Source organism: Vulpes vulpes, chromosome 2 (genome assembly GCF_048418805.1).
Source record: "Vulpes vulpes isolate BD-2025 chromosome 2, VulVul3, whole genome shotgun sequence".
NCBI lineage: Eukaryota > Metazoa > Chordata > Mammalia > Carnivora > Canidae > Vulpes > Vulpes vulpes.
Genome location: NC_132781.1, coordinates 164529091 through 164551840, shown reverse-complemented (window position 1 = coordinate 164551840; position 22750 = coordinate 164529091). Strand labels below are relative to the sequence as shown.

Below are 22750 nucleotides of genomic sequence, written 5' to 3'. Positions count from 1 at the left end.
CCTGTGTCTCTGCCTCTCTCTCTCTCTCTGTGACTATCATAAGTAAATAAAAATTAAAAAAAAAAAAAAAAAAAAAAAAGAACAAACTAGAAGCGATAGGATTCCATCTGTAGAATTTAGAAGTAAATTATTGAGGTGTAGACTCCACAGCTCAGGGGTCAGAGCACTGTTCTTGTAGAAACAAATTATTTTGGGAAAACAACATTTTGCTGGAATAGTTGGGAGAGCCACTGCTTTATTTACTCTCTTTCGGAAATAAGCCTGCCCTGATGAACGATGGGTTAAGTCTAGGAAAATCTGCCGGAGCCCCATACCCTACCCAATCTCTTAGGCCACTTGTCAAAAGTAGAGGGGCTCCAAGGCTAGACCAGCTGATGAAAAAGAGAGCCCTGGATTCTGATTGCTTCCAGTCTGACCATCCCCTGAGCCTGGCCTCGGGTTTCCCTAGCAATTACAACAGGGAGAATAAATTCTACCCTCTTCTCCTTGGGTGCCGTGAGGATAGAAAACATCAAAGAAGCGCTAACAAAGAATGAGAGATAAACAGAGGTGACAGGGTGATAATTCGCATCTCTCTCACCAGCACCAAAAAGTCGGTACAGGCTTAGCCTGTTGACCCTGGACAAAGAATCTGGACAGATGTAAGGACTCTGGACACACGGGGGAGCAGCATCCCTATTGTGATTCAAGAGGAAACTTGACTTTCCATTCAAAAGTCACGAAGTGAGCCAATATGCTATAATTTGTTATCCAGCCCAAGGCTCTTTCTAAGCAGAGCCAGCAAGGGCTTTGTGGGGCAGGAACTTGGCAAGTCTCTCACAGTTCCCCTCAACTTACAGGAATCCTGACTTGACTTGGATTCAGACAGGCTGACAGCAGAAGCGTCGCGGGACTGGTCAATCATGCCGATGTTCACTTTGTGCTTGTAGGGATCCAGGGCCCCCAAAAGCCCTAACACACGGATAGCCTGGGTGGGGAAGGGGACGGGAAAAAGAAAACATTCACCACAACATCTGATGACAACGGGTTTCATGAATATTCCTCTCGTGTCCTGTGACACCCAGTTCATACCTGAACGACCGGCTGTATGAACAAAACGGAGGACAGGACACCTAATCAACACGCTGTCAGAGCACGTTAATGCCACAATCTCTCTCCATTCTTCCAGCAAAGTCTTTAAAGAACCAAGTCTGCCACGTTCCCTACCTCTCTCCGTGTACCCTGGTTCTGCTCAGTCTTCAGAAAATTCAGCAGGACCTCAAGCAAAGTGGGGTACTTCCGGTAGGGCTCCACCACGTAGCCAGTGCTGGCCACCAACTGTCCCAGGGTCCACAGAGCCACCTGGACAAGCAACAGATCATGTGGTTTGTTGAACCAGTAAGAGGGAAGAGAAAGCATGGTTTATACTCTCTGTTTAACTATTCCAATGAAGTGTTAGAAACTTTTACAAGAAAAGAAGTTTCCAGTCGAGGCACTAACCATGAACCTTGAGAGTCTGGGCATAAAAACAAGGCCACAAATCAATGCAACAATCACTGGATAAAAAGACAAAAGAAGAGCCCCACTGTTCTCAAAGGAAATACACAATCCTTCACATCCTGAATGATTAATGGGAGAAATCCGACTTAAAAGGAAATTAAGATTGTTTTTTTTTTTTTTTTAATTTTTATTTATTTATGATAGTCACACACAGAGAGAGAGAGAGGCAGAGACACAGGCAGAGGGAGAAGCAGGCTCCATGCCAGGAGCCCGACGTGGGATTCGATCCCGGGTCTCCAGGATAGCGCCCTGGGCCAAAGGCAGGCGCCCAACCGCTGCGCCACCCAGGGATCCCTAAGATTGTTCTTAATTTTAGGCTGGTCTCCTAATGACCTTGGTGACCAAATGAAAAGTAGCCAGGGCTGGGGCAGGTTGTGCTGAAGCTCTGCTTGCCTCCACAGCCACAGGCCCGGGCTTTCTTTTTCCCTCTAGGGGCTGGGGTTCTGACAGATGATCTGGATTTTCTGTTATCTGGAGGAAATGGCAGGGTCAGCCCTGAAACTTACTGAGTGACTCCCGGTCAGGATGACAGCTAATTCTGACTCCAGGTCTTTCTTCATTTTCCATAACACATACTTCTGAGTACCCACTAGGTGTCAAGCTCTGGGTCAGGCACTGGCTGGGGACACTAAGTGATGAAGAGAGGCAAGGGCCCAGGCCTCGCAGGGGACTGCTCTGCTCAGTCTGGAAGGAGTACTCACCTGCCTTTTGGCCAACAGAGAGGAGTCCTGGAGCATGTCCATGATGATAATAAAGAGTTCATCCACCCACTTCCTCATCTCTAGGCCACTAACCTGCAAAATGAAAAAGAAGGTGGGAGGTAAGATGAGAAATGATGGCATTAAGAAGTACTTTGATTTCCTTCGAGGCTAAACAGTACTCTTTCCATCCTATGGAAAAAAGCTGCTGTCCCCTTACCTGAGCCAATTCTCCAATTGTAGCCAAGACATTGTTGATCACACCTGGGTTTGGATCAGGGTCTGGATCTTTCAGTTTCAAAATTAAAGCCTATGAAAAGAAGGTATGGTAAAAATGAATGCAGAACAGGATCTACCAGAAACCTTTCTTTTACGTAAGTAAAATTCCCAAGAGACCATTTCAACTGTAGGTTAATTACTGTTATTTATGAATCCAGGATTTCTACAGAATGTGGATTCTAAAACTTTTCTCCATAGTGAGCCCAGGTAGACTTATGAGAGAGCTGAGAAACACCATGATTTAAAAACATTTCTTGCGCCTCCTCAAATGGTATCTCTGATCATTTGCCCAGATTCACCTAAGTTTTGAAAGATTTCACATGCCTCTAACACATTCAGACTTTAAAGCTCATTGTTTCTTCCCTTTGAGGGAACTATTTTATCCCATTATCTACCTACTTCTTTTCAAGCGCATCCGATCATGTGCCCGAAGCACTGTATCTTATCTCTCATAAGGGGAGCCCTTCCTTCAACTGGTGAGATTTTTGCTGATCTTCCACTGAGAGTGCTTCATGTGGCCCTTGACCCTGAGCCTGGGGCCGAAGATGTTACCTATCAAAACACTCCCAATGTCCCAAAGGAGGTGACACAGGGTGACCTGGAGAGAAAGTGCCAGTGTCTCCAGCTGCCATGAGTTACCTTCAGGATGGGCTCCATGTAGGGGCGGATGAGCCGGGGGGCATTGGAGACCAGGTGCCCCAGCATGCGGGCACTCTGCTCTTTGATTCTTCCAATACCGCTGTGCTCCAGCTCCGTCAGAATCTGTAGGGAAGAAAGCCCAGGCGGTAGAGGGAGCTCTAGAGAGGAACGGTGTGTTGAAGAGGACGCTAGAGGGAGGAACCAGAACTGGACCGCGGATCAAGTAGCCGTTGAATACTCCACGGAGGCAAACAGTCGGGGACACAGCAAAAGTGGGAAGGACTGTGGGAAACCAGTCCCCGCCCCCACGGTCCCATAGTTGTCCCCGAGCATGGCTTTCATGGTACGGCACAGGGAACTGAGAAAACCAACAGGGACAGTGAGAGCAGGAGTCTGCAGAAACAGAGAATGAAAATCTTTGGGCAGCAAATCACTAAGGGCCTGTAAATAATGACAAAAGGACCAGAGAACAGTTAGAACAGCTACGCTGTTGAAAGAAATATTAATACTCAGTATTGGTTTCAGGGACATCTAGATAAACCCAAATAGGAGGGATTCTATCAATCGAATCCCCTTGGACCTTAATGAAAAGAAGTAACATGTTTGTTCTGACATCCTTAAAATACCAGCAAATCAACATGTTCTACTCAGAGTGACACAGATATAAACAACCTAATATAGACAGATTTCTAGCGAGCTGAAGTTGCCAGAAGGAAATCTCTGGACCGTGAGAAAAGTACATGCTAACTCTCTACCCAGAGGAGGAGTCTATGATTTAATAATATATTTTGTCTTAGGTTATTGATTTAATAATCCTAACTTTCTGGATCCCCTGGCAGTCTGTTTTCCTCCGTCACAGAAGACAGCAGTGAGAGAGAGGGATGCTGAGAATGGACCCACAAGAGCCAGGAGATGGCTGGCAGGGAGGAAACAGGATTTGCAAGGAGAGCACAGATCTCCGGAGCACCAAGGGCCAAATCAAAGATCCCCAAATTCACATCCAGAGCCGAGAGCATCACTGTGCCCTCACAACAATACCCAATGCCCACTCTGATGATTCAGGCATCAGAAAAGGCCACTTGAAGCACATTTGGGCAATGTCCCTTACTAAGGCATGAAAATGTGCAATTTGACTTGGGAAGGTGTGTATCCACATTTGAAAACAAGGAAAATTAAGAACTTCGGAGTTTCAAGGGCTAAGCTCAGTACACGGTAAATTCATTTAACGGTGCTTCACATTCTCCAAAATCAGAACAATGAGATGGCCTGATAGCCCAACAGTTTATTGTAACCTTCTTGAGGACATAGGCCATGCCTGGCTTGTTCACGGATGTTCCCAGGGCCCAGCAGCACGTAGAACGTGGTAGATGTCCAAACATCTATTGATTGAACGAACATGCTAATATTCTCATTAGGAGATATTTCTATATCATGCTTTAAAGCAGGATTTGGCCAACACTTGAAGAAACAGATGCCAACATAATTTAATCCTCTAATTTACTGACTAATAATATGACTTAATAGTCACTTTACCTACGATGGATTGTGAATACACAATGTTTCTCTACGATGAAAGTTACATGTGTGAATCATTTTTCTGTGTTTATGTTCTTTATGTGGGTGGGTCAGGAAGCAGAGGAGGAGGTAGAGACAGGGTGGAGTCAGGGGACAGGAAAGGACTGGGTGAGCCACAGTGAGACCCAGAAGAGCTGGGTGGAAATAACTCGAGGCAGGAAGGATTGGACCATGCACCAATCACAAGGAGGCCAGACAATTTATGGGGTAGGTGGAGACAAAAACTGGGGAGGCAGGTTTTAGCTCAGATCCTGGGGCGCCTGCCTGGCTCAGTCGGTAGAGCACACAACTCTTGATCTTGGGGTTGCAAGCTCGAGTCCCACGTTCAGTGTGGAGCCTACTTAAAAAAAAATTCCTAATAGACGGAGCAGCAAGGCCAATCTCAACCTTTGACTCTAGTCCAGCAGCTTAGTTTGGCATCTGACCTTATTTATGAACCAAAGCCAGGGACCACAGACCAGGGCAATGACTACAAGAAGCAGTGCTGGAACTGTTCCCAAACTTGGTCTCTGTGCCTGACAGGGACTCAGCAAGAGCAGGAGAGTGGAAGGACAGAGAGGTGCTAGGAAAACTGACACCACGTGCAGCAGACCGAGTGGAGAGGGCCAAGGAGTGGAACCTCTGGTGACTTGCCAGGAACAAGACAAGAGCTGCAGAAGAGGTTAGCCTGGGATAAGAGGCCCCCTGGAGTCATGCTGCCAAGAGGCTGGGAAAACATGGACCCTTGAAGCCAAACAGGGCTTTTGCCAGGTATCTCGATCTTTCTCCCCTTCCTTGTCCTCATCTGTCTTTCCCCAAACGGCCCTTCCCCATTGCCTCTAGGTCACACCATTACCTGGATGAGCATCTTGCGCAGGAAAGGCATGACGAAGGCCGGGTTCATGCTACTGAGCCGGCCCACGGTGCAGATGGCCAGCTCCCGGATCTCAAAGACCTGGTCGTTCAGGGCCACAAACAGGGCCTGCAAATTCTCTGCCTGGGCCAGGTGTGCATCAAAGCGCTCATCCAGGGACGCCAAGACACAGTAGCGGATGTCAGGGTCTGCAAGAGCAATTTCGCCTTTGAACGCCTCTTCAATGCCATCATCCCTCCGGTCATTTCCCAGTTTCTGTCCCCACTGCCTCCGGCCTAGTGAGAGGATGCCATGTACCTTTCTCTCATCTAACCTGTCAGCTTTTCCTCTACTCATAGGAGCAAAGACAACAGAACTAAAGACAGATCCTTTTACACCAGTAGGTTACAGTAGCCAAGCCTAATGCTCTGGCAGACGTCAGCTGGACATCAGCTTGCTGAGGCTGAAAGTCTCTAGAGAGCCACGCAATGAAACTGGCTAATTCCAACTGCCCCAGGCGCACAGACTGCTCCTGTCTCATAAACCGTACCAGGATCTGTTATCCCAACCACAAGTAGTTTGCTGAGCACATCTGCCACCACTTGCACTGCAGTCTGGCTGACCACATGAGCGTGGCCACTGATGAGGTGGACGGAGGGCGTGAGCAGGCGGGAGCAGGTGCGGGCAGCTTCCATGCGGATCTCCTTGTGCTCGCTGTTTAGGAAATGATCCGCACAGTGGCGGACAAACTGGGTCAGAGAGTGGCCTGGATACAGAGGCAGAGAGAAAACAAAATAAACGCTGCTGCTTTGGTTGGTAGGTCTACAACTTGCTAGCTGCATTTTTCATTTCATGGTTACGAATTCAATTTTCAACAAGATATTGACCCAGAATTCTTCTCTTTAAAAAAGGCAACAAATGGGTTAGCAGTCAGCAGAGAGGCAGAAGGGAGGCGGAGGAGCTGAGAGACAGAAAAAAGGCATCCTCCCACCCCCCCACCTTAATCCTTTCTTTATTTCCTTCAAAGAATGAATGATTCTGTTTTATTTTGACCCAAACTTTTATATTCCCAGAGAGTAAGAACAATTCTTGATCAAATTTACCTTGTCTATTTTAGTTCCCAGATTTGAATACCAAAAGACAGTCTGATGTAGGCTGGGTTTAAATATAGCTACTTTCTATTTATTAGACATAAATTACCCTGAGTGCTGATCAATGCACGGGACGAACTACAAGAGGGAAACCACAGACGGCTGTAAGCATTCAGATGGCACGTTCAGGCTTTTTGTACTTGCTTGTTTCCCCGCAGTCTTGAGCAATACCACCTACATGATCTTAAATTTCAAAAGTATCCATTTTTTCTCTCCTGAATAAATCTCCCTAGGGCACTGATGTGGGTTTATCTGCAGCTTAGAACTCCAAACAGAACTACACAGTACAGCAATCTTGAAAATCACATTGCCATAGGAATGAAACACCTAAAAGTCTCCAGCTTAAACGTTTTAAAGCATTAAATACCATCTCAGCTTCATGGACAAGGGGAGGGATTCGGGGGGCTCCATCTCTGACCTTCTCATCTCTGAAGCATTAATTCCTTGATCAATGCATAATTTCCCTGAACACCATCTGCCCTCAAACTCAGGATGGAAGAAAGAAACGAAGAGGTGTCAACAATACATGCAAAGAGCTTGGAGGCTGAGCCACTACAGGATCAGCTCCCCGGTGCCTCCAGGATCCCCAGCAAGACCCAGGAATTCTAGGAGCCCTCATTCTTTTCTTGGGGTTCCCGGGAACACTCGCTATCTTGGCAAGAGTGGCTGTGATTCCTTACCTTCAAACTCAAAGCTGCCAAGAGTTCGCAGGGCAAGAGTAATGCTGCCCACATCGCTGGCCTCGGGGAGGGCTGTGAGGCCGGGGGAAGCTAGCTGGTGGGCCAGGCCCTTGGGCATGCCCGGGTGCCGGAGGGGTTTGTGCATCAGGACCAGGGACAGCATCTTCAGGAGCCCATCCTGGATGTCCTTCTTCAGCTGCGGAATCTGACGGCTCAGGTCGTAGAGCACAGCAGTGAGGGCAGGGCTAAGGGGAAGGAAATCAGGCACCTATGGCGCTGCACAAGATGTTTTTTCTTGAGAAGAAATAACCCTCCTTGTCAGAGAGGAGATTGGGCCCATACTGCGTGGTCTTTTTTTTTTTTTAAAGATTTATTTATTTATGATAGACATAGACAGAGAGAGAGAGAGACAGAGACAGAGACACAGGAGGAGGGAGAAGCAGGCTCCATGCCGGGAGCCCGACGTGGGACTCGATCCCGGGACTCCAGGATTGCACCCTGGGCCAAAGGCAGGCGCTAAACCGCTGAGCCACCCAGGGATCCCCTGCTTGGTCTTTAAAGTACAAAGGATACTATAAAATAGAAATGTCCTGAATTCTCTTGGCCTAGTCAGAGATTTCCAAACAATGTACAGATTTCTAGTCTTTGCCAGAACTTGCTAAATATAATCTAGACACTGCAGAAGACCAAGGCTCAATAAACAATCTGGGAAGCAAACTGAGAACATTATTCTTACTTTATAGCTTAAGAGAATGCAAGTGAGAAAAGCTAGGCAGTTTCCCAATGGTAACATAAACACCTGCAAATATCGCTCGAGGACTTCTTATGTGCAAGACCCAGAGACCAGAGTGACTGTTCCATCAATTCTTTCACTTAACCCCCTCCACAACCCCGGGCAATGGGAGCTGAGATTGTGGCCGCTCCTCAGGTGAGAAAACGGAGGCTCAGAGAAGTCAAATAACTTGGTCAGGATCACACAGCTAACTAGAGATGGAACCAGGATTCAAACCAGCCGGTGTGTTTAGCGTGAGCTCGCCTGCCTATCCAGTTTACCATGCAGACACCCATGCACAGCTCTCTCTCAGCGCCGTCCTGATGCTGCGGGTCAAGGCTCACACTACCTAAGATGGGAGAAGCTCGAGTTTCTGACACCCACCTCAGTCCCACTGCCAGCATGGGCTCCAGCAGCTCCTTGATATCTTGTTGGATGCCCGGCCCCATTGCGCGGGCCAGCATGCTGATGCAGGTGAACACTGTGGCATCCACCTGCATGGCCTTCTGTCTCCTGCAGAGGACCAAAAAGGTGGCTACTTCAGACACAAGGACATGGTGTGATGCCCCACCTCAAAATCGCCTTGGGGCAAGGAGGGCAGGTGATCCAGGCAGGGAACTGACAGCACAACTCTAGGGGCCCACCACACTGGAGACGCTGGAGACTTGAATTTAACAACAATCCAGCAGATGGCAGTCGTGTGTCTTAAGGGGCCCCTTTCCGGAATTTGCACACAAGGCACCAATTAGTGCGGTGCTGGCCAAAGAACCTATTTAGGAAGCAAACCGATGTGTGTATCAAGGGCCAGGGTGTAGGGCGCATCCATCTTATGGGAAGAAATCCTCCCCACCGTGGGAAGGCTGGGCTTTAGAATGCGGAGGCTTATGCCGTCACCAGACCAATCCTTGCTACTGACACAGCTTTGATCAACACTGAGCTGCGCACTGAGGGTTTTTCTTGTATTTTATTCACCTGAAGGTTCTGAAGGGTGGAATATAGCACCCAACTTCAGTGATCAGGAAAAAGGGACCATTAGTTCCCTTCAGTTCCAGTCCAGAGGCTCTCTCTTTAGGTCTTACATCAAAAGACCTCTGAAAGCCAGAGAAAACAGCAAAACTAGGAGATTCCCAGTTAATAACAATATTGAAAACAGCGCTGACATCTACGTGTTCACAGGGTATCCAATTTCCCCAAATGTTTATATATCCATCACTTCATTTGAAAAAGGTTGGTACCCAACCAAGGAAGGGCCGGGCGGTGAATGATATGCTACCCCCTGAAGGTTAATGATGCAGAGAATGGGTTTAAGCTCCATGGAAACTGGGATGGAGCATCCCTTCTCTCCGACCAAATGGGGTGGACGGTGAAATCATAACAGGGATGCTTACTTATGGGCAAAGTCCTTAGGGGGTAGGGCTGCACGGATGATGTCCAGCACACGAGGTAAATAGACCTTAAACTCAGATCTCACAGCCACGGAAAGCAGCCCCAGGGCTTGGAAGGCTGCTGTACGTTCCTTCTCCTTCTTGACGCAGCTTAACACATGGTTCATGGTATCTTGGAGGTACTGGGTATCTGATCACAAGAAAGACAAAGCATATGGGTCAGGGTTAAGGTTGGTGTATATATTAAAGGTCAGAGTTCCTGTGAAACACTTAAATTTAATAAATTAAAAGCGCAACACCTGGGTGGCTCAGTCAGTTAAGCATCTGCCTTCAGCTCAGGCCAAGATCTCAGGGTCCTGAGATGGAGCCCTGTGTTGGCCTCCTTGCTCAGGGGGGAGCCTGCTTCTCGCTCTCCCTCTGTCTGCCCCCTGCTTGTGCTCTCTCTCTCTCAAATAAATAAGTAAAATCTTTCAAAAAAAAAAAATTAAGATAGCTTGTTAGAAAAAGATAAAGAATTTCAAGGATGTATTAACTAAAATCTTATGCTTGATAATCACTCATCAGATATATCTTTTGGAAATATTAGAAATAGAAAAAATTTCCCCCTTTAATTAAAATACACACACACAAAATCTTAAAGGGTCTCCAAAACAATAACATTGCATAATTGTCCCCGTTAGTGCTATACTTTGAGGGAAACACTATATGCCCTTGTTTAAGAAACCTATATTAAATCTTGCTTAAAAACAAAGAGACAATCATCTAAACGATTTTATGTTATATTGAAATTTAAAGTAATATCGAATACTGTTTGCAATAAACAGGCCATTCTACCCAGCTTAGGCCGGGAAATCACTTTGCTATTACCCAGAGATTTCTGTTAGAGTTATATTCAATAGAACAAGATTTAGTCTGTAATTTGGGAGGCCACAAGTGTACTTTCATTAAGTTTACATCAGCCAATGTGCACGGGTAGGCGATTCTTGGGCAATTTAAGCCAAAGCGTTATTATTCCTCTGAAGGCTGGAATTTCCTGATTTTTGCCTCGCCTCTAATTCCTCCCCCTCCATCTTGCCGGCCTCAAGTCTGTGCACCAGCAGAACATACGTAGCAGTAGGGAAGGCAAAACCACACATCCGCTAGAAAGTGAGGGGTGCGCAAGGCCCCCCAGAAGCACATTTAGGAGGCAGTGGAGTCCCAGACAGCATAGACACCTCCCTGCATTTACTCTAATAAGAAAGGTCTTGTCTCGTGGCTCTCGTGATCAAGTGACGCTGTGGCACTCTGTGGCCTGAAAATAGTCAGAAGAGCAAGTGACGTAACCTTAAAATCAGAGCATGCTCACGAGGGAAAAGGGACCTCTGCACGGGGACAGCATTTCAGCAGGAAAGGAGCTTAACCCAGGAGGGTGATGTCCTTTGCCCGATTCAGCATCCTCAGACACTAGGAATCTGACGCTGTTCTCAGGGTGCTTGATATGCCCAAAGCCTACATCGTTGGAAGTTCAAGCAATGACTTCCAAACTGCAGGTCTTTAAAAAGTGGCACTTCCCCAATGAGGCACGTGCATGGAGGCTGTCCAGGCTGAATTTCCATGACACATTTTAGTATATTATTTAATAAAACAACAAAAACCCACATCAAATGCCTAAACCTAGGGGACCTCTGAGCCTTGGTATCCTTGCTCCTAGGTGGTCCTTTGAACTTACTGGAGTAACTTTGATCAAATTCATGCCAGACTTTGATCAAATTCGGCCTAGTTACTACTTTCTTTTGAACCACAGACGTTCAAACCACAGTTATTTAAAGCTCTACTGAACAGGGGCATGTCTGGTCAGTAAAAAGGAGAACAGCTGCTGGGCACCAGGTAGGAAGAATGGAAAACTGGAAAGATGCAGCTGATTTCCATGATATCATTTCTCTGCTTCACTGACTTTATGTGGCTGTCTCATCCTTACTTAACACATTCTAGTCTCCCTACAGCACAGTGGACGCCAACGATGTATTTTTCTCGTTTCAACTGGGTGGTGTGCACTGGGAATCGCATCTGCTGAAGGTCAGGCTGACCTTGCCCTTCCACTCCTGGCTCTCATTTGCTCCTGAATGCTTCTGAAGCACAGGCAAGGTGCACCCCAGTGAGGTGCAAAGAGAAGCTCAAGACAGGGTCTCTCCACTCAGCAAGCAGGGAGGTAAGATAAGGATATTAAGTAGAAACAGGCGACTGGAGTATTATCATTCTTGCCCTTGACCTTACTTCTAAAATGAATCTGAAGGAGGTAGAGGAGGCAGTAAAAACATAATAATGGTTCCCATCCACTGGGGCTTACTCCGGCCCTAGGACTAGGTGTGCAGCCATTAACGCAGTTCATCTTGCAAGGCAAGGACTGTCATTCTCGTTTTACGAGTCAGGAAGCAGAGGCCCAGGAAGGTCAACCTGTCTGGAACCTACAGTTAAGGACAGAAGCAGGATTCGTCCCAGGTCTGATGCCAAACTTTCCACAGCTGGGGGCTATAAAGAAAGGCTGGGGCGGGGGAGACTGCTTCCAGCTGGAGTCACCCAGGAAGGCCGTGGGCAGCAGCCAGCGTCCAAGCTGGGGCAGCTCCACGGCCAGGATTCCCACTGCCCAGGGAAACCAGGGCAGGAATATGGGAAGCCGCAGTCCCTCATCCCTGAAACCTGCCTCTGGCACCTCCAGTCCTTCCTCCCTGAGAGTGCGGAGGCAACCACGTCAGGGGCAGAGGCAGGACGGTCACCAAATCCCCCTGCCCCACAGAGAGGCTGCTGCAGGTATGTAAACCCACACTGCCCCTCCTTTGGTCTCTCATGACAGGTAGGCCTGTCATGAACTTGTCTTCCATACACGCAAGCTGCTTGGTTCCAGAACTGCCTCGGTCTCCACATTGTGATTTCTGCCTGTGTCTGCTGCCTGAACGTGGCGCGGCCGAAACCAGACGGGAGGCCAAGGCACCCAGACCAGCCCCAGAGTCAGCGTCACTTCAAATGAGAGGCAAGCGTGACTTTCTGACATCGCTTCCGTTTGGTTTCCCTTAGACGGGTAATGACAGGACACGTCGGCGACATCCTCACCTGTGAAGGCAGAAGGTCGGAACGCGGCCAGGCGGGGCAACAAATTAAGGATTGTCATTTGGATCAGCGAGTTCTTGCTGTTCCTGCACTTCAGCACCCACTGGCATACCTGAGAGAGGAGGACGCAGGGTCGGTGAGGGAAAGGGACCGTAGAGCCTGGGGACGGGGAAGGGGCTTGGGGGGCAGCCGGCCTCTCGCCACTCACCTGATCGAATTTCTCCTCCATCAGGTCTCGGCAACACCGACTCTCCACCAGGGTAGACTTGGCTGGGCTGGGGGAAGCCCCGAACCCCATGAGGCCTTGGTGAGAGCTGTACCCCAGCAGTCCCACCAAGGCGTTGGACTGCGGGGGCTGGACAGCCTGGAAACTGGTGAAGGGCGTGATGTGGCGAGGTTTCGTCCCGAAGCCCATGAGGTCCTTGCAGTACTTGTCGTGCACCAGCTGCTGCTGCGTGATCTCCTCCATTTCTTCTCTCAGGCGCTGTACGGGGGGAGGGGGGGTCACCTTTACTCACAAGTGCCACGTGCCGAGCCACCGTGGGGTCTACCGTGGCGTCTGCCCCACCCTGAAGAGGGACTATTGCCCACCCCTATCTCTCTGGATTCCCCAGAACCCCGCAGGGGGCCTGGCTTTGTTCTAATTCAGGCGGAAGAGCACCACCTACCGAATGAGGAAGCAGTAGCAGGGGGCTGGCCGCCAAGGGTCCCTCCCCGAGTTGGGGCAAGCGGAGGAGTTGCACAGGGCCGTGACCAGACCGCAGGCTGCGGCCAGGAAGCCTCTGGCGAGGGTGACGGACAGCCCCACGCCGGGGTCCTGGCGAGGACATTCTCTGTTTCCAGGCAGAAACAACTTGGGCAAGTAACTTTCCGGGGATCTGAGACGCCGTGGCAGGCGGGGGCTAACCTGACTGCCCGAGAACTCACATCTATGTCCTTCGCAAAGCTGCTCAGTCACTGTCCAAACTGAGGAGGACATGAAACCGCTCGTTTCTCTCGACACATACTCTCGCTTTTCAGAGATCTTCCGCACTATCACGATCAAGATCACCCAGGACTACGATGCTGCTACGTCGGCTGGTCAATTCTCAGTCCTCGTCTAATCTGACTTACTTCTGCAGCATTTGATCCAACCTTGTGTATCCTCCTCTTTGAAACTCTTTCTTCCCTTGGCTTCTTGGATCCCCTGCTTTCCCGGCCTCTCCTCCCCTCCCGGAACCTCGGTGCTCCTCCTCTCCCGACCTTAGCTTACCAGGCCCCACCTCTTCTCCAAGGACACCAGTGCTCTGCTGGTGGTCATCGGGTCTCCGGACTTGAAGTCTCTTGAGTCACGACTGTGCTGGTGACTCCCAAGTCAGTGTCTCTGCCCAGATCCCCCTGGAATGACTCACTTCTCTTCTCAGATGCCCAACAGGTATCTCAAACTTAACATGTTCAGAAGCAAACTCCTGACCTACCTCAAACCTGCTCCTTCCATCTCAGTCCTCCCGTCTCAGCAAATGCCACATTATCCCCCCAGTGGCTCAGGCCAACCCTGACTCCTCTCTCTCTCTCCCATTGACCCCCAAGTCCCAAATTCAGAACCCTGCCACCCCTTGGAATCCAACGTAGAGGCTAAAAGTCATGCTTCCATAACACTTAAAAACAAGCCAGTGGGCATACAGATTTGTTTAAAGAAAGCTATTTAACTTCTGAATACTCTGCATACAGAAAACCAACCTGAGTGACGCATACCAAAATGTAAACAACAGTGGTCAACGTTGAGCATTGATTTTAATTTTTAAACTCTACCAGTACTAGATACTGACTAGAGGAGAGCTTTGGGAAATAGAAATGAGCAGCCTGCACATCTCCCACTAGGGTGCAAGCCACAAAAGTCCTCACTAAGTCCTTCCTTACTGGACTCCTGGCATCCGCACGTGCCCTGTCGACAACCCACCCAACATGGTAGCCACAGCAATCCCTCTGAAACACGAGTCACAGGTCGCTCCAATGCTCAAAACCCACTAACAGCTTCCCACTTCACACACACAGTCTGTACGGTCGCTCCTAAGACCCTACACGATGTGCCCCTTTCCTTACTCTAGGTATTCTTCCGACTCCATCTCCTGCCTCCCCTCTCCCGTCACACAGCTCAGTCCAATGAGCCTGTTCCCCTCCAAAGGCAGCACGCTGTCGTCCTGAGGCCTCCGTGCCTGCAGAACCAGCTGTCTGGGTCTCTTCCCAGGTATTTATTTGTACGGCTTTCTTTCTTACCCCCTTGACAACTGTGCTCAGATGTCACGTTTTGCAATGAAATCTTTGATCCATGCTGGCACTCCTGGTCCCTGTCCCTGCCCTAATTTTCTCCAGAACATTCATCACCATATGATATACTACAGCTGACCCTTGAACAACAGGAATGTGAACTGCACTGATCCACTTATATGTGGATTTTTTCCCCCTGTAAATACAGGACTGTAAAAGTATTTCTCTTTCTTAAGAGTTTAACAGTATTTCCTTTCCTCTAGCTTACTTTATTGTAGGGACACAGTATATTATACACATAACATATACAATATGTATTGATTGCTTATGTTACCAGTAAGGCTTATGATGAATAGTAGGCTATTACTAGTTAAGTTCTGGGGAGTCAAAAGTTACATGTGGATTTTCAACTGCATGGTGGGGGGGTGGGGGGGTGGGGGGTGGGTGTTGATGCCCCAATCCCCACATTGTTCAAGGATCAACTGTATTTTTTTTTTTATTTGTGTATTATCTCCTCCTTCTAGAATGTTTTATTCACCGTTGCATTGTTCTAGTTCTTAGGACTTGGTATAGCTGGCTCACAGTAGGTATGCAATTAATATTTGTTAAATGAATGGATAAGTTATGAAATCATACCTGACATCCAGATAGTTCTTCAGAATTTACAAAATTTACAAAGTACCATTTCATTTAAATCTATTTAGGTGATGGGGCCCCTGGGTGGCTCAGTGATTGAGCACCTGCCTTCGGCTCAGGGTGTGATCCCAGGGTCCTGGGATCGAGTCCCACAATGGGCTCCCCACGGGGAGCCTGCTTCTCCTTCTGCCTGTGTCTCTGCCTCTCTCTGCCTCTCATGAATAAAATCTTAGAAATAAATAAATAAATCTATTAGGTGACACTGTGCTGTTTTCCTAGAAAAAAACAAAGATCTCACGGCCATGTGGGCTATGGTGGAAAGCCCACAGATACTTGGGTGGGGGAATCTGTGAGGGCTACCACTTAGGGAATACCAACTCCACTGGGTGCTGTGCTAGGCCTTGGGCCCTTCATGTATACAGTCGACCCTTGAACAGTGTGGAGGCTAGGGGGACAGACATCCTGTATGGTTGAAAATCCAAAAAAAGAAAAAGAAAATCCATGTGTAACTTCTGACTCCCCCAAAACCTAACTACTAACTGTTAACCAGAAATCTTACCGATAATAAACAATTGGTTAGCACATATTTTGTGTATGTATTATATACTGAATTCTTATAGTGAAAAAGCTGGAAAAAAGAAAATGTTGTCAAAAGAACCATAAGGAAGAGAAAATACATTTACGGTACCATACTGTACCTTTCGATACCATAAGTGTATGTCATCTATGGATAAGATGAATCGTCTGTCAGTACCTACATGAATACTATCCTATTTGGAGCAAAACAACATAGATGTTTGAGGTGTTACTAACACCAGACAGCAAAAATGAAAAGATAGTGTGAAAAAGAAATTAGTATTTATTTACAGATACAACGATTCAGGTACCAATAACGAAGAAGCAGCAGTAAGACTGTTTTAGATGGTTGCTTTGTGGTAACCTAGTTTATACCCTAATGAATGAGTCCTGATCAAATTTTTATCACGTGTAGTACCACAGTCCTATTTATAACATTATTGGACACACTGATACATTTTTTTAAAACGCACTTACCTGTGATGATAGGTTGATATGCAGTTTCTCCAATTATGAGGGAGGCATACTGTACGGCAATGAAATTCTTTGAAAGCTAAGTTACAAAACAGTAAGAAAACCAACACATTACTGACTTTAACTTTATAGCAGGCATCGCTCACCTTACGCCCACACAGGGATAGGCTGTCTACCTCCACACGAGGTCCCACGTGATCAATTCGCAGGCAATGACACAAAAACATCTCTCAGTCTTGCCGTCCGGTCAACAGATTTCCACACAAAGAAAAGACTCACAAACACACAGTAAGTTTATTAACCGTCTGGCACAATGACTGTTTACGATCCACCAGCGGGCAGAGGCTCGCGGCGAGGGTCTGCACCTCGTGGGTCTCACGGTGGGTAGGCTGAGGCAGAGGCGGGCCGGCGTGCTGGGTGGCAGCCGCGGAAGGCGTGGGGGTGGGGGCAGCAGGAGACTCGCACGCCCTGGGCAACGTTACAGAAATGCATCCTCGCTTGTTTGACTTTTTTTCTTTCTCATTTCTCCAGGAATGTCTTTATACTGCGCTGATCCTCCTTCCACGGTCTGCTTCACTTTTAGTGCCTGTATCATAGAAGGATCCTGTCACAAAGGAAGTCAAAGCAGTCCTGAACAGTCAGCTGCCTTCTGCGTCCTGGCACTGCGGCTTCCAGGTCTTGCTCCTCCTCATCCGGCACCGGCTCGGAAACACTCAGCCCCGACAAGTCGTCTTCTGTTCACTCCTCTGGTGTGGCATCTACTAGCTCCTGAAATTCTACAAAATCCATATCGCCCTTCTGCCCCCCACCTGTTTTGCCACACCCACTTTCTTCCAATCTTTTTCACGGTTTCCTTGACTGGATCTGCCGTTAAGTCCTGTGAAGTCATGTGCAATATCTGGCCAGTTTTCTCCAGCAGGAATTTCGTGTTTCGGGCTTGAAGGCATTTGGCTTTTTCTACAACAACGATGGCATTTTCAGCGGTGTAATCCTTCCACTTTCCATCAGGGTCCTCTTCCACAGCGTTGACAATCCTTTTCCTACAGTATCATGTGTAATGAGCCTTAAAGGTCACGACCCAGACCCAGAGGCTGAGTTAGAGATGCTGGGTTTGGGGGCAGGTAGACCACTTCGAGGACTTTGGCGTTAAACTCATGAGCTTCAGGGCGGCCAGGGGCATTGTCCAACACCAACACTGTCCAGTATCAAAAGAACTTTAAAAGGCGATCCCTTATGGGCAAGGTGGTGCTTGGATTGAGACAAAGCGTTAAGGGAACAAATCCTGAAAGAGAATTTTTGTGGTGCTTGTAGCTTCCCTCAAAGCTCGAGGGTTAGCAGCTTTCTAGATCAGGGCCGTCCTGATCATCAGCTCCACTGTGCAGCACAGTGAGAGAATGAGCCTGCCCCTGCCTGCCTCAAATCCTGGTGCCTGTTTTGCCTCCTAATAAACGTCCTCTGTGGCATTTTCTTTTCCAGAGTCGAGCATTTTCGTCTGCATTAAAGCCCATTCAGGCACATATCACTTCTCCTCAGTGATCTTCTTTATGGCATCTGGGAACGCATCTGCTGCCTCTTGGTCAGCAGAAGCGGCTTCTCCTGTTATCTTGACTTTTTTTTAGGTCGAACCTCTTTCCAAACTTATCAGATCATCTTCTGCTGGCATTCAGCTCTCTAGCTTTCAATATCTCGCCTTCCTTTTGCTCTAAGTTGTCATATAATGGTCTCGCTTTTTCTAGAATCGTATTAGGGTGTTCAAGTATGCCTTTCTTACAGCAATCCCGTACCCACATAAAAGCTGCCTGTTCAACATGAGATAAAACAGATTTCTCAAAAAGTACAAGATTTTTGTGCCTGCTGGCAAAGCTGAAGCAACAGCTTCACGGATTTCCCTTTTCTTTTTTTGCAATGGTCCTTGTGCTGGATTCATTTATCTTGAAATGGTGGGCAGCCACAGCTGCAGAGCTCAATCTGCAGTGCCTATCAAGCATTCAATTTCTTCTTATAATGTCATGACTCTGCTCCTTGGGAGAACTTCACTAATGGCACTCGTTACGGGTTCCACAGGATTATTCAAGGTCTACGGTACTGCACTAAACACGATGAAAAATACATGAGAAGTGCGACAGAGCCCTTTCTACTGCAATGCGCAATTTACTGGAGGGGCCAACTGTGCACACAGATCAGCCGTGCACAGCGGTTTAACCAGATTCTCGCAACACGAGCTCACCGCGACGGAACAGAAGGTGGCTGCGGAATTACTACAGTGGGACGGCGTGTGCCACAATTAATCTTAGGCAGTTAGGATTTAATGTTGTACCTTCCTATTTGCTCACATTTCTCTCGACTGCAAACGGCGCCATGTATAGTCTGTAAATGCTGGTGTGCATAAGTTTGGGTAAATTTTTAATTTCAATAATAGATTTGTATATATTTTGTGGTAGTAAATAATGTAACAGCCTACTATCTACTTGTATTTTATGCATTCATGACATATCGAACTTTTTAACATTTTCAGTATTTCTAGGCTATATGGATCATCTGTGAGTTTTCAAATTGTCACGGGCCTCCAAAAAATTTCCCAATATATTTACTGAAAAAAAATCCACATGTACATGCACCCATGCAGTTCAAACCTGTGTTCATCAGGGTCAATTGGATCTAGAAACCTCACAGGAGCCCAGTAAGGTGGATGAGATCCCCGTCAAAAGCAAGGAAATATGACGCATAAAAAAATAAAATAATGTACCCAAGTCCACGGTATTGAGAGGGGTGGGGATTCAAAGCTAGACCCCCGTGTTCTACAGGTAGAGCAGCAGGTGCTGCCCGGCATTTACAGCACTGCCGTTACCAAATGCCCTGCCCCACCCCCAGGTGTATTAAAGCAAGAAGCCCTGCGGCAAAATCTCACACCAACTCACTCCCGTGCAGGAAGACACGATGGAGCTCTTCACCAAACATATCCATCCTGAAGCCAGTGGACTCACGCTGAATCTACTCTGCGTCCGCACTGCCAACACCAGTGGAGGCCACCACCATCACCCGCCCAGACTACTTCAGTAGCCTCCCAGGGCAGCTGGGAGAATGGGCCCCAACCACAAGGACTGCAGCTGACCAAGGGCCCCACTGTGACTCTGACAATGTCACCATGTTTGTGCCACAGCCACGCCTGCCGTGGTCGGCTCTAGCCAATGACAGCACGCAGGAGGAATGCTGGGCGGGCCTCCCCCGAGAGCCAACTGTGGCCTGAGGCCCCCACGGGGCGCTGCACGCTGCACGGTGGCCCAGCATGCTTCCAGCCCACTTTGCTTCACTGTCTTGCTCACTCAGGGCCAGCGCTGCCCTGCTCGCCAGGCCCTCCCTGATCCCTCCCCGTGTTTTTTCCCTAACAAAAATGCTTATGCTCTTAACCACACCCCCTTAACTAGTCTCCTGCTTTCCTACCTGCCACGGTGCAAGCTTTGCCCCACAAGCCGTCAATGATTATTAAAAATGGAGGCCCTCACAGCACTGCCCTGTGTACACACCTCCAATGTTTGCAAGGAGAATCAAAGCCAGTGTTCACTACGAACCCGAGAGGCCTCTGAATGTGTCCCCTCCCCTCTCCCCTGCTCTCCTGCACTGACCACATTCCCCTTCTTTCTGTTCCCTGAACTTATCAAACTCTCTCCCACCACAGAGCCTCACCCAGAACACAACCTCCCTGCCCACTGCAAGGCTCACCCCTCCACGTCATGCGGGTCTCAGCTCCAATGGCACCACCCAGACAGGAAGTCACGCCCTCCCCCTGCTACCCTCCATCTCATTGCTTCATAGGACTTTCTGAAGTGACCCTGTTAATTGCTTATTGCCTGTTTCCTTTAAAAAATATCCTCTGTAAGGACAAGGATCTCGCCTGTCTTGTTCACAGAACGGCATGTGGAGGCCAGACTCCCTTCTGGCATGGCTTCTCACCTCTCCCTCCATGCTGCTGATTCGGACCAACTCATTGAGGATCAGCAAGGCTCCATGGATGCGATCATCCCGATTCATGCCCTTCTCCTTGGCCAATGTCTCATCAAACCCTTTCTCTGCTTCTTCAAACGTGTGCTATTAGAGATACAGAATGTGTTCATCAGCCAACATCCAAAGGTAGACAGAACATAGGCCCACCCCCCTACACAGGGGGTTCTGCAGTATTACCACGCCCGCGCACTGGCTTGTGCCAGCAAATCAATGACATGAATTTACCAAGCTCTCTCGTCCAGTTTACCTTCAAACCGAACGATACCATGACTGTCCTACTTAACAGATGAAAAACAGAGGCTCAAGGAAATTAAATGACTTGTCCAAGGTCACAGAGCCAAGCCAAGCCTAGAACGCCGGTCTCTAATGCCACAGTCAGAGCTGTCTTTGTGGTACAAGCTTCTTGGTTAGGTTTTCTTGGCAGCAGCAATTGGCACAGGGCTTAGGACACTGAAGGAGAGAGAACCAGCCCTTTCTAAATCAGTATCACTATGTTGCTGCTTCTCCGATACCCACTTTTCTATATTTTAATATCTCTGCGAACTCTTACAATTGTTCATAAGAAAGAAGTTATAGTTTAACTGTATCATATTTTCATTTTTTTTTTAAAGATTTTATTTATTTGGGCAGCCCCAGTGGCACAGCCGTTTAGCGCTGCCTGCAGCCCAGGACATGATCCTGGAGACCCTGGATCGAGTTCCACGTCAGGCTCTCTGCATGGAGCCTGCTTCTCCTTCTGCCTGTGTCTCTGCCTCTCTCTCTCTCTCTGTCTCTATGAATAAATAAATAAATCTTAAAAAAATATTTTTTATTTATTTATTCACCAGAGACACAGAGAGAGGCAGAGACAAAGGCAGAGGGAGAAGCAGGCTCCATGCGGGGAGCCCGATGTGGACTCAATCCTGGGACCCCAGGGTCATGCCCTGGGCCGAAGGCAGATTCCTTAACCGCTGAGTAACCCAGGCGTTCCTCACATTTTCATTCTTAGTGGTACAAAAATTAATGGTCTCCTGCCAACAGATCTTTGCTCCACTAAATACAACAAAGTAACTATTAATTCGTGCTGAGCCTAAGAAATCACTGGAGACGGCACCTGGGTGGCTCAGTTGGCAGGTCATGATCTCAGGGTCCTTGCTCGGCAGGGAGCCTGTTTCTCCCTCTCCCTCGCCCCCTTCCCCCTGCTAATGCTCTCTCTCTCCAAATAAATAAATAAAATCCTTTTTTTAAAATAAATAAAATCTTTAAAAAAGAAAAAAGGGGATCCCTGGGTGGCTCAGCGGTTTAGCACCTGCCTTTGGCCCAGGGCACAATCCTGGAGTCCCGGGATCGAGTCCCACATGGGGTTCCCGGCATGGAGCCTGCTTCTCCCTCATCCTGTGTCTCTCTCTCTCTATATGCCGATCATAAATAAATAAATCTTTAAAAAAAGAAAAAAAAAAGGGAAGAAATCACTGGAGACCAATGCGACTGTGACACTTGCTCTGTGGCAAAGACCCTGTGGCCACCACTTCAGCCAGGTAATTCTGTCTGTGAATATGCTTTTGTAAGTGGATGGGATGGCGGCATGTGCTCACCCGATACCACTGAGGCTTCTGCATCTCCTTCGGCTCACGCTGGGTGGTGAGGATCAAACAGGCACGAAGGGCAGCCACAGCTCCCTCACGGATGGCCTGTTTGGGGTCCCATACAGCCACAAAAATGTTGTCAAAGAATGGCTGCACTTGCTGGAAGAAGAAGGTGGGGACGCTGACAGCCAGCTCACGGAGAACCAGAACCTGGGAGGAAAAAGCACACGGAGGACTCTCATCTTTATCAGAGAGTTTAGCTCTATCCCGATATGGCCTCTTGTTGTCCCGGGGCGTGTATATGTATCAGGAAAAGAGCACACTTGTCCACCCTTCCAGCTAGGAATCTCTGAGGACCTAGGAGTAAAGCAAAATTGATCAAACATCTGTGTTCGTTACACTGGAGTATTTACAAACACGGGATGCTTGTCATCTTAGGACATAAGCTCTGGAAGGCAGATGTGTTTTAGACTTTGTATGCTGCCCTGCTGACAGCTGAAAAGCATCCCCAGAACACGGCAGTATTCAATAAACATTTATTGAATGAATGTTCAATATTTAATCTTGCTTTTGTGTTCATCTGACAGTGGAAGAAACTGGAGGTCAGAGGTTGTTT

General features: G+C 48.1%; 1 protein-coding gene across 3 annotated transcripts in view; it reads right to left on the bottom strand.

Annotated features, from left to right (window-relative positions):
- MTOR (mechanistic target of rapamycin kinase) overlaps positions 1 to 22750 on the bottom strand; it is a 121501-nt gene that overhangs the window by 93190 nt on the left and 5561 nt on the right. Inside the window, exons 5-20 of one of the 3 annotated variants that reach the window (XM_072751208.1) lie at positions 22144 to 22344; positions 20519 to 20653; positions 16571 to 16646; positions 13303 to 13451; positions 12843 to 13118; positions 12638 to 12746; positions 9554 to 9740; positions 8550 to 8678; positions 7394 to 7638; positions 6113 to 6328; positions 5566 to 5771; positions 3156 to 3278; positions 2458 to 2547; positions 2241 to 2333; positions 1207 to 1341; positions 838 to 967 (exon numbers count right to left, since the gene is read on the bottom strand). In XM_072751208.1, coding sequence (XP_072607309.1) covers positions 838 to 967; positions 1207 to 1341; positions 2241 to 2333; positions 2458 to 2547; positions 3156 to 3278; positions 5566 to 5771; positions 6113 to 6328; positions 7394 to 7638; positions 8550 to 8678; positions 9554 to 9740; positions 12638 to 12746; positions 12843 to 13118; positions 13303 to 13451; positions 16571 to 16646; positions 20519 to 20653; positions 22144 to 22344 — 2500 coding nt within the window. Of the gene's footprint in view, positions 1 to 837; positions 968 to 1206; positions 1342 to 2240; positions 2334 to 2457; positions 2548 to 3155; positions 3279 to 5565; positions 5772 to 6112; positions 6329 to 7393; positions 7639 to 8549; positions 8679 to 9553; positions 9741 to 12637; positions 12747 to 12842; positions 13119 to 13302; positions 13601 to 16570; positions 16647 to 20518; positions 20654 to 22143; positions 22345 to 22750 lie in introns of all 3 variants that reach the window. The other 2 variants (XM_072751209.1, XM_026011911.2) reach the window with 2 other exon arrangements.